Source organism: Nannospalax galili, unplaced genomic scaffold, assembly GCF_000622305.1.
Source record: "Nannospalax galili isolate Female #2095 unplaced genomic scaffold, S.galili_v1.0 scaffold341, whole genome shotgun sequence".
NCBI lineage: Eukaryota > Metazoa > Chordata > Mammalia > Rodentia > Spalacidae > Nannospalax > Nannospalax galili.
This window is the reverse complement of record NW_008346082.1, coordinates 1,445,720-1,457,736: the sequence shown is the minus strand read 5'-3', so window position 1 is coordinate 1,457,736 and position 12,017 is coordinate 1,445,720. Positions and strand designations below refer to the sequence as shown.

Sequence of the window (12,017 nt, the reverse complement as noted above, 5' to 3'; positions counted from 1 at the left end):
CAGGTGTGCCAAGGAGAGAGGGAAGGACCTTAGCCATACTGGGGAGTGGGATGGAAGATTTCTGTCAGCCTCTTCACCTGGCTTTCCTGACCAGGGTAGAGGGGAGATGAGGCAAATGTTTGAAGTTCAGCCCTCTGTTTCTGGCTATCCAGGTGTTTCTTCTTGCCCCTGCCAGGACGTGCTGAAGGCAGGAGGCAGCACACAGTGGTAACTGTGTCTAGGCAGTTTGCTGCTATTTCATGTTACCTGGGCCAACCAGAATCTCCTACTGCTGATCTGGCCTGGGTGTTTCCTGTTCCTTCCTAATGGGAAGGTTCCTACACATCAAGTCAGGCACAGCTCCCCACTGCTAACAGCTTTTTCTCTGGCTGGGAGGAACCACTTCCACAAACAGAGAAACCCCTGCGTTCTCCAAGCTGCTGCTGGCTGGCAGGCATACAAGCTCCTGATCACTGCCCCTTAGAGCTCCTGCTTGCCCATTCTTTGCCCAGGGTAGGGGATGTAAGCAAAGGGGGCCGAGGAGGAGTTGGTGTTTGTCATTCCTCTCAGGGAGGAGACCTTGGAGCTGGTCCCAACCTTGTGGTCTGGGCTGCCTTTGAGGATGCCCTAAATGCCTGCTTTGTGTCCCTACTCCTGAGGGTGGGCTGTTGCCAAATGGGAAGCACCCTCCCCCTCTGGCAGGGAACTAGCACATTCCTCCCTCTCTGCTGTAGCTACTGGGCCTGGAACAGAGCCTGGGGGTTGGGTGGACCCTCCCAGGAATGGGTGTGGATTCCCCCCCCCCATGTCACACTGTTCTTAGCCCAGGCCTCTTGGCTTGAGACTGAGGTGAGGATGTGGGAGTCACCCCAGAGGTGGGAGAAGAAATTCTATAAATTCCAACCCATCTTCTTCTAGCCAAGGTTAAAAGCCATGTCAGCTGGTTGAGGTCACATGGTGGTCATCCATGGGTATTAGCCACCTTAGGAACAGTAGAGAAGGGTACCACCTTCCACAAGTGGATGGCTTGAGTTGACAGGCTCAGTGGCATCCTTTGGGCAAGCAGTTACCCAGGAAGGGTCTCTTTGTCCTTCCTTAGTCCTTTAAGGCCATATGCCAACCATATGCCTCAGTGGAGCTCACTGGTAGCCAAAGACCTCCTCCTGAAGGATCGCTTCTCAGTGATGTACCGTGACTCTTGGTTTCCTCATTGGTGACATGACGAGACTGACCATCTGCCAGGCCTCCATCCCAGAGTCATTAGGCAGCCCACATGAGTGAATAGTGTGCCCTGCAAGCTGTAGGATCGCTTACAGATAAAGGCCAGTTGTTACTGCTTCATCATTCTCTCCCTTGACTTCCCTGCATACCCCTCTGGGGGCCTGGGCAGAGTAGGGGGGAGCTAGGGGAATCTCTCTTAGGGACCAGCACGCAGGCAGTGGTATTTGCTGCTGTCACTAGCACAGGAGTTACTGACCAGCTTTCAGATGAGCATCTCTAACAGAACTACCTTCAGAAGCCTAAGCAGAGTCAGCCTGGGGTGGACCTCAGGAATTCTCCCAAATTTGCTCCTGAGGTCACCTTGGGGAAGCCCGTGCTCTTGCCTCCATAGAAGGGAGAGTTCAGGTTGAAGCAGGCAGAGGGCACCCTATTTGCTGGCCAGGGTCATTGTGAGGAACAACATCTGGACAGACTCTGAAAACTCCCAAATACCAAACCCCCAGAAACTTTTTTTTTTTGCCTGAGGGCAAACAACAGAATGAGAATTTAGGGTTTGACCCCAGTAAGCTCAGTTCAGATCTCTTAAGCTTCCTTTTCCCTGGAATCCCTAGATGTTTATTCTGTGACCTAGCCACATAACACTTTGATAGTATAGGCATATACTGTAGGAAGAACTGGGACTTATCACATCTTCAGGACAGGGCATACTGTCTGGAATCAGGTCAGGAGCAAGTAGGTAGAGAAAAGGCTATGTAGGTAGTTGTCTACAACTTCACAGAAGCAGCCACACCTGCCTTCTCTCTAGGGCTTCCTGTACTAGCATACTAGGCCACTTAAAGGGCAGAGATGGGGGTTGCCGTGTAGGTCCAGACTCCATGTTCCAGAACACTGAAGAAAGTGTCAACAACTGAAAGCAGGTGGTGGGATACCAGAGACAAAGGGACCTGGTTCAGGAAGAGGCAGCCAGAAAGGCTAGATGCAATTATGCCAGCCTGCTATACTAGAGGGGTCCTTTCCAGTTCATTAGCCAGCTCATAGCAGGGAAATGGAAACTCCTTATGGTCTGTCAGGCAGAGATGGCAGAATGGATCCTAGAAACTGCATGATCCTGAGGCTATCCCACAGGAAATAGGGCAGTAAGGGTCCCAGCAGATCACATACTGGAGGGCAAGGGAGCTAATTGACCTTTAGCCTATCCTTTCTCTGGGGCAGCACCCTCAAAAGAGGCCAAGAGCAGCCCCAGACTCCTAACACTAAACTCATTGCTGCTCTGTCCCTTGAACTTTCTCAGGCCAGAGACATACTCATAAGGTTTTAAATTTTTCCCGGTCATTTATTTGTCAGCATCACTAATTAAGCAATGTTAATTTCATTTACTGAAAATGGAAATTCATCCACCTCATTTCTCCCCGTTCATCCTCCACACACAAAATCCATCACTCCTCAGCTGCAGGCTGCATAAAATTTACAGGACTAATTATGTTGTCAGGTCTCTTTGTAAATACAGTCCATAAAGGCCACTGTGCTTGCTGGGTTGTAGTGCAAGGGCATTGGTTGTTGGTTTAATTACTGGTTAGTTATTTAGGTTCTCAAATGTTTGCCTCATTTTCCCTAAATCAAATTAAATGTCCCACTTGATGTATTCTGTCTCCAAGACCTTGCTCTTATTTCCCGCACTGTTTAAACATGACTTCCAATTCAATGAGAAAGGAAAGGCCCACTACTGGAGAACCTGGACCCAGCTGGGCTCTGAGGCCTCAGGGCCACGTCTGAGGTTTGGAACCCACCAGGGACCAATGCTCCTTCTCAAGCCAGCCTTGGGCTGCTCCCCTGCCTCTGGAAATGTTGAAAATCCCAACACAAGGGGGCATTTCTGTTCCTGGAGTCCAAGGTGTCAGGGCTGGGGTGTGGAAAATTGAGAGAGTGTTTCACTGTTGTCAGAAGAGCTGAAGACCACACTATACCCTCTGACTTCTAGAAGTGCTTCTAAATCACAGCAGAAAAAAGTACCATTGCTCTGATTCCTAAAAGTAGAGTTTGGGCCACCTTTCCCTGAATGTCTCCAATCTTCATTTCCTATTGCTGCTGCAACGGATGACTACAATGACAATGGCTTAAGCAACAGATTTCTTTTCTGATTTACAGGGTTCAAAAGTTCATGATTGGTTTCATTGAGTGAAAATCAGGTATCAGCAGGGCTGTGTTCTCTCAGAGAGCACCTGCTTCTTTTTACGTTTTCATCTTCTAGTGGCTGCCAGCATTCCATGGCTTGTGGCCCTCTTCCAGACAGCAATCGCATCATCCTGACATCGGCTTCTGCCGTCATGTCTGGTTCTCTGACTTGCTTGCCTCTTTCCTTTCCTTATAAGAACTCTTGTGATTACATTAAATCTACCCAGATAATCCAACATAATCTCCCCATCTCAAGGTCTTTAACTTAATCACATCTGCAAAGTCCCTTTTGCCATGCAAAGTGACATTTATAGGTTCTGGGGATTAAGGTGTGGACATTTGGGGGGGGCATTATTCTGCCCACTGCACGCCCCCTCCAAGTGCCTTTAACATTACTTAATAAGGGAGTCATCAAACAGCTGCTGCCTTGGAGCCAGTCCTAGGCTGGCCTCATTTAGGATGTTACAGTATGAGAAGAAGCCTGCCAGCCAAGGCTGGCATGGTACCCTTGTCTCTGCAGTGACTTCCTACTGACCACTGACCTGGCCTTAGCTTCATGCCCCAACATGCCCTCTGAGTGCTTTGCTCTCCTTGAGTCCTAAGTAGGAGTTCTTCTGACATCCAGAATGTTCTACAATGTGCACCCACCCCCAGACCTAAAGCTGTGCTAGATAGAGGTGGAGGTTATGAGTTTGAGGCCCCCAGTGATGGATTCCAGTTTAAGAAGATATCAATCCACCAGGCGTGGTGGTGCATGCCTTTAATCCCAGCACTCAGGAGGCAGAGGCAGATGGATCTTTGTGAGATCGAGGCCAGCGGTGGCTACAGGGAGACCTTGTCTCCAAAAGACCAAGACATGCACATGAGGACCAGAGAGATGGCTCAGTGGTTAAGAGCACTGGATGTTCTTGCAGAGGTTTAGTTCCCAGCACCCACATGGCAGTAAACAACTGTCTGTAACTCCAGTTCCAGGGGATCCAATGCCCTCTTCTGACCTCTGTGGGCATGGCATGACACAGGTGTACTTACATACAGGCAATACATTCATACACGTTAAATAGAAATAATAAAATATTTTTTAAAAAGACATGCAAATGAAGCCAGGCCTGGTAGTATAGACTTGTAATCCCAGCTACTTAGGAAGCTGAGGCAGGGGGATTGCAAGTCCATGGCCTGGGTTACAGAGTGAGTTCAAGGCCAGTCTGGCAATTTAGTGAGACCTTGTTTCAAAATAAAAAGTAAAAAGAGGGCTAGGGATATAGCTCAGTGGAAGAGTACTTGCCTAGATCAATACCCAGTATTGAAACACAGACACAGACACAGACACAGACACAGACACACACCCGGGGGGGGGGGGGGGGAGAGAGAGAGAGAGAGAGAGAGAGAGAGAGAGAGAGAGAGAGAGAGAGAAAGAGACTTTCCCCTTTCCTGAGATTCTGGGTTTCTGAGAATTGCCAAATGAGGCTCTATCAATAGGAGCTGATTCTCCTCCCCAAACCTTGAAGAGGAGAGTCAGGAGGCCTTAGTGCTTATGAAGTAGAGAAGAGTTAGTAGGAAGCAGACTCCATTATCAGAAAGAATAAGTCAGCGTGTGCTCCATCTTTGACATCCGTTCTTCTCCATCTTTCATGGTTAAGGATGACCTGTTGATGGTAGGAAATAGCACTTTCTCAGAAGGCAAAGCCCTTGGTGGTTGAAAAGTCTGGAAGGCTTTTCAGAGACCATCTTCAAAGGCTAGTAGATTTTCTCATTCCTAGATCTTTACTTTCCTCTGTTCCTCTTTGTTATACCCAGTCACACATAGTTCTGGAGCCCTATAGTCTAGAGAACACTAAAATTTCTTTACTGGCCCCAGACTAGAGTCTTCACCTTGTTATAAAATGGAAGATGAAGCTGGGGGTCCCAGCTGGGTAATTGGAACTAGGAAGCTTATGGCATTAAGAAGAAAGTACCCAGGGCTGGAGAGATGGCTCAGCAGTTAAAAGCATTTGCTGCTCTTGCAGAGGACCTGGGTTCAGTTCCCAGCACCCACATGGTGATTTACAACCTCTGGCAACTCCATTTCCAGGGGCTCCTACGAACTCTTCTTGCCTTCATGGGCATTGCATACATGTGGTGCACATACCTACATGCAGGCAAATACACATACACATAAACTACAAATCTTTTTTTAAAAGGAAGAATAAAGTACCCAGGGACCAAGACCCAAAGCTTCCAATCTCATTGGTAACTGAGGCTCTATATGATATTAACATCATACTGTATTTCTGGTGACCTGTTAGTGATGTACTGCAAATGTTGGGTGGCTTAGCAATCCTTAGGTTGCTGGTGCCCTGGCTGGTGATACCATACTAGGAATGTTGGAAGACTGGGCAATGATGACACTAACAGCCCATTCACTGGTTGTTTGAGTAATAATGTCAATAAAGGGTTTCTAGAAGAGAAGATGATGAAATCATGCTGAGACTATTGGGGGTTTGGGCTATGATCACACTGGGTATACCTGAAAAATTGAGTCATGAGATCTCAGGGGGCCACTGACTTCAAGAATCAGGAGTTTACAATATTAGAGAGTCAAGAGGAACCCCAGTTAAATGAGGTTTTTATCTGCTTTCCTGTTGTGGTTTGGCAGAAAGAGCCTTGAACTAAAATTCACAAACACATATGCTAACCATGGCTAAGAACTATGATCTCTGTATAAAGGAGGACTCATTTAGTTTCAAGTAACAGAGACCACTAAAGCTAAACTGAGGAAGTAAGGCTTAATTCCAGCATGCAAGTGACCTGGGAATTAGAGATTGGATGTTCTTTGTGTCCCTCCTTCATAAAATCCCTGATTTTCTCTGCACAGTCATTCTCTTTGTTATGCTTGACTGCCCTGTCTCTTACACACTGTCTAGAACCTGGAAGGTTTGTATTGGCTTTGCTAATAACCACAGCGCTATTAGGTCTGGCTCTTTCCCCTCCTTTGTCCACCTCCATGTAAAAACCAGATTACCAGAGTTGGAGAGATGGTTCAGGAGATATATCCACTTGCCACCAAGTCCAATGAACTAAGTTGTTTTATTCCTGGACTCCATAGTAGGAGAGAACTGGCTCCTCAAGCTGTCCTCTGACCCCCCCAGGCATGCTGTAGCACATGTACGCCCTCCCCACACATACAATAAATAACCAGATTACCAGCAAAAGATAGTTTCAGCTATTAAAGGATATTAGGTGCTGCCAGGCATGGTGGCAAATGCTTTTAATCCCAGCACTCGGCAGGCAGAGGCAGGCGAATCTCTGTGAGTTCAAGGCCAGTGTTGTCATAGTAAGCTCCAGGCCAGCTGGGGCTACAGGGTGACCCTGCCTCAAAAAGACGAAAAAAAAAAAAAAAAAAAGGATATTAGGTGTGACAAACACCATGTGACATATATTATGCACTCAAGTACACTATTTCTCTTCTGAGCCTAAGTTTTCCCATTAGGCCACAGGCTTGGTGGCACTCACCTATAGTCCCAGCCCTCAGGAGGCAGAGGCAGGCAGATCTCTGTGAGTTTGAGGTCAGCCTGGTCTGGTCTACACAGAGGTCAGCCTGGCCTACACAGTGAGTTCTAGGCCAGCCAGGGCAGTGAGACCCTGCCTTAAAAAAAAAAAAAGGAGGTCATGACTCCAGCTGCCAGTGGTTCAGCAAGTGGGTCAGAGATGTCCTCCATGTAGAGTTACTAAGCCAGCCTTAGGACTCCCTACCCGCCTTTCCTGGCTTCATTGGTCACGAATACTGTGCATGTCTACAGGAGTTTGTCTAGAGAAAGTAGCTCATCACTGCTGCCCATTAAGGGACCAGGCCTCAGCTTGACCACCCATTGCTTTAGTCTCTCATTCTCCCTCTTACTTGTCTGTCCACCTCCTACCTTTTATCAATCTTGGTCAGTGCAAAGTAGAATCAGGAGCCCCAGTGGCTTATCTCTGGCCTGGTGGTTACCTGGGTAATTACTCTCTCAGCTGGAAGACCTAGCGGTGGAGTATCTCTGACCTTGCAGGATGCACCAAGGATGAGGGAATGGGAGGGCAGGAGGAGCAGGTCAGGTGTTTAGGATTTGCTTGATGAATAAAAGGAGCTAGTGTGAAGGTCATACTGCCCAGTTCCAATCCTTCATGTTCTGGGCAGGAATGGCAATTCCTTCAGCTAGTTGTTGATCTCCTCCCATGGAGAATTAACCCTTGGGCCTACCTGGAAGTCTCACAGGGTAAGGTACTGCCAGCTCCTTCCTCCCTACCTCAAGGTAGCCCCCTACTGTGGCTTTGGCTACAGGGCATCTTGAGCTATTCATGGTTGCCAGAAGGCTCACTTTCCCCAGGGCAGAAGCATTTTTCCCTCCTGAACAACAGTGCCCTCTCCAGGCTCAGGGTGGACCTTAGAAACTTCCACTGTAAGTGCAGCCCCTCCTTGTATGCTTGGCTCCCTTACAAGTGATCTAGAGAGGGGTTCCTGAGCAGAGCCTCAGAGCTTGTGATGATTAGCCCCAGCAAGGGAAGATGAGCTTCCCCACAGACCTGGTCTATGTAGTGTCTCTGGGGTGGGGATAACTGGGATCTGGTAGAGTAGGTGAAGTCATGTCATGAATCTAGGGACCTTGGTCCAGAAGGTCCCTGAGTTCAACTGAGATGCTTACTCCCTTAGTAAGGGAGAGCCTTAGAAACAAGACAGAGAGACTCAGCAAAACTAGTCAAGTTGGGGTTGCTTCCCCATCTCCCTCAACCACGGGCTCCACATCTTGTGTCTGACTGCTTTGCTATTCATGGCTCTGCAGCTATCAGGCACAAAAAAGGAAGCACTGGAGTAAGGAAGGTAGAAAGGCCAAAAGGATGCGAGGTAGGGGACTATCACACTAGCCTTCCACCTCTCCAGCTCTGGCTCCTCTGAGCTTGGGAAGGCAGGAGGTCTGGATTGGTGGCAAGAAAGCTGGACAGGAGGATTGGGTTTGTGTGCTGCTCAATGGCTGCATTTCAGGGTGGTCACCAAGTGTGTAGAAAAATGAGAGTGAGAATGGGACCGTGTGTTTTTTACGTGGGGCAGGTAGGGAAGAGAACTTTTGCAGAGAGGGTTGTTGTTGATCACCAAAATCTGTGTTCAGGCTGAATGGGCCTGTGGAAGCCAGACTTGCTTGACCTAGAACCAGGGCACAGGCTACTCCTAGGAACTTTGGAGTTAGAGTTAGAAGATGCTTATAGGGATTGGTATGGGGCTCACTGTAAACAATAGTACGCTGGGTATTGAAACCAGGGCAAGTTCACCACTGCTGAGCCAACGTCCCTACCCCCAGCCCCAGCTTCACTGTCATCGTCCTCCTGTTCTTCTTCCTCTTTTTCTTCTCTCCTCCCTCTTCCTTTCCTCCTTCTCATTCCTTTTTTAAATTTTTATTTTGAGACAGGGTCTAAACCAAGTTTTCCAGGCTGACTTGCAATCTTCCTGTCTCAGCTTCTGAGTAGTTGGGCTACACCAGCAGGCCTACCTAGACAATAGCGTGCTTAGTCCCTGTCCTTGGTTAAGGACTTGGGTGGGACATGGGTACTGTCTAGGTGTGTATTATATAGCAGCCCACCCCTGAGCTGGGCATTCAAATCCTTGCTAAGGTTACTACACCTTCCCGATCCACTCACATTCTTCACTTAGCAACTCTCTGAGCTTATGTGTCTGTGCCCCAGAGAAAACAGAGAATGACTGTCCCAGATCAGCTTTCCCACTTTTACTGGTTGGTTGTTGGGTCTGTCTGTCAGAAGGGATGGCCAAATTTCACAGTCAGAAAATGAAAGCCAGAGAGGAGTCCCAGGTTCTCTGCCAGTCAGAGCCAGGCAGAGCCTGCCCATCTAGTGGGGTGCAGGCAAGGGGCCCCCCCTGACAGAACAGGTAAATCCTGAACTGTAGCCTCTCATCTTCCCTGGGTAGATGACTTCATGAAGCAGAGCCGGGGCATGCTGCTACTCTACAGCATGAAGAACCCCAGTTTTCCTGAGTACATCTTCAGCAGTGAGAGTGGCATCATGTGTCTGGACATGCATATGGACCACCCCTACCTGGTGGTCGTGGGCTACTACGATGGCAATGTAGCCATTTACAACCTCAAGAAGCCTCACTTGCAGCCCTGCTTCCGCAGCACATCCAAGTCTGGCAAGCATACGGACCCTGTGTGGCAGGTCAGCCTGGGACCTGATGGGAAAAGCATGTGCGCTTGGGAACCATGGAGGTGGGACCCCAGGGAAGTCACAAGTAAGGGACTGGGGAAGGCAGGTACCAGCTTAAAGGCCCAGGAACTGGTTGTAAGAAGGGACAGAGAAGGGCAAAAGGCAAGAATCTGGAGGTAAAAAGGTTTCCATAAGAGTCTGCTGCCCTTATGTTCCTGTTAGGAGAGCCCTATCTGTCTGCCAAGGGGTGCCTCCGCTACCTCAGAGGCCATACTTGGAAGCCTTCAGGGCCTGTACAGGTCCTTATCTTTAAGGTTCCTGGACCCCACAGGGGTTCTCCCTTGCCACCTGGGCTAGATTTGGAGATGTTCTTAGACAGGTTGATACTGCCTGTTGCCTGCCCTCTGCATGGGGTTGGAGGGTCTGGTAAGTGATGTACGTTCTTGAGCTTCTCCAGATAGGCTTAACAAGGTAGGCAAGGCTGTCTCACTCTGGGACCAGGCCCTTCACTGTGTCTTGAAGACCTCCCCATGGGCAGGTCAGGGAAAATCTGAGGTTGGATTACTGCCTCAAGTTGCCCAAAGTCTCTGGGCTCATCAGGTAATACAAGGGAGGGGCTCTTGTCTTTCTCTGCCCTCCTACCCTTTCAGTCTTCAGGAAGGTTCTGTGTACCAACCTTTTATGCACCTTGATCTACTACCCCAAGAACTAGATCTGAGCTCTAAACAGGCCTGAGCAGAGATCAGGCTGCCCAGGTCTAGGGACATGGTGTCTTCTCAGTTTTAACCTTCAACCCAGAGCCTGGGGCAGATGCTGGGAAGGAGGCAGCCCTCCAACTATATGCCTTCTTACCCCACTCTTCTCAAGATTGTAAATACAGGAGCCCTGACATCCAAAAGTCCACCTCCCAATTTATTACCTCCAGGTACATGGAACTCTCTCCAGGTCCGAGGAAGAAGTCTCCAGAGACTTTAGAGCCCTGCCCTGCTAGCCTAGATAGCCCAAGGTCAAGCATGAAAGAAGCAGCCCTGGTTGACCTGACTACTCTCCTCAAGCCCAGGATTATGGAAGAGGCCCAGATGAGCCACCCACTCTACTATGTTCGCTAAATCAAAGAGCAGGTTGAGGGGAAAATAGGGCATAAAAAAGACATGTTATTCCTTTTATTGGATGGTCCCAGAAGACAGAATCTTACCTGGACAAAGTGTTTTGCTCTTCTTCTCTCCTGTCAGGAAAACAGGGCAGCTGCCTTTGTAAAACACAGGAGTCAGAGTTCTTGGCTGGAATCATGTCATATAATCTGTCACTCATTCATCTGTGCATTTCCTGTTTCCTTCTTTTCCTCTCATGGCCTCCCTCATTCATACATTCAGTAACTCCTCCCCATTTGCTCCTGTGGTTGCTGAGAATGCTCAAGGGCCTAGTCTCTGGAATTCTTAGTAGGAGAGAATCACAGCCACAGACTGGCCAGGGCAGGGCAGATTGCAGGCGCTAAAGTATCCATTTACATGTAGGGGCACATTGTCCTGCATGGAGACTAGATGCAGGAGGCCAGGCAGGTCTTTCTAGGGAAGTAAGTAACCTCTGAGATGGATTTTAAGGGCTGTCACTATAACAAAAGGAGAAACTGTGCAATGATACAGGGCTTTAAGAAGAGTGGCCTGTTGGAAAACATGTCAGCACATGGTTCAGAGCATGTGTGAGAGGGGAGGAAGACCTAAGGAAAGGGCAGACACCCAGTCCTGAGTGTGTTTATCTAGTTAAGAAGCTTGAGCATGGGGCTGGAGAGATGGTGGCTCAGTGGTTAAGAGCACTGGCTGCTCTTCCAGAGGACCAAGGTTTGGTTCCCAGCATCCATATGGCAGCTAACAACTGCCCCTAACATCTGTTTCAGGGAGCCCATTGCCCTCTTCTGGCCTCTGTGGGCATTGCATGCAAGGATGCACTTAACGTACATACAGTTAAAACACTCATACACATAAAATAAAAATAATTTTTTTTGGTCTTCTTGAGACAAGGTCTCCCTGTAGCCCCAGCTGTCCTAGAACTCACTATGTAGACCAGGGTGGCCTTGAACTCACAGAGATCCACCTGCCTCTGCCCCCCAAGTGCTGGGATTAAAGGTGTGTGCCACCATGCCTGGCATAATAAAAATAAATTTTAAAAAAGATTTAAAAAAAAGAAGCTTGAGCACTACAGGTCAATGGCTTCAAATAAAAGGCTAATACAAAAGTACAATATATCAAAACAGTGAGAGCAGAGCAGTTCTGGTAAAATCAGGACCTGGCTTGCTTAAGGGTCCCCAGTTATCACTTTCCCAGTCTCCTGTGGTACCTTCCCAAGGTTCCTCAGACATCCTCTGAGCATAGTTTGAAAATTACAGCCCAGGGCGGGAGAGACGGCTCAGTGGTTAAGAACACTGGTTGTTCTTGCAGAAGACCTGGGTTAGAATCCCAGCACCCACATGGCAGCTAACGACT

The 12,017-nt window shown here is 48.6% G+C and overlaps 1 protein-coding gene across 1 annotated transcript in view; it reads left to right on the top strand.

Annotated features, from left to right (window-relative positions):
• The window catches only part of Dnai1 (dynein axonemal intermediate chain 1), a 78,767-nt gene that overhangs the window by 52,747 nt on the left and 14,003 nt on the right, over nt 1-12,017 (top strand). Inside the window, exon 13 of the mRNA XM_008842449.3 lies at nt 9,302-9,549. Coding sequence (XP_008840671.1) covers nt 9,302-9,549 — 248 coding nt within the window. The remainder of the gene's footprint in view (nt 1-9,301; nt 9,550-12,017) is intronic.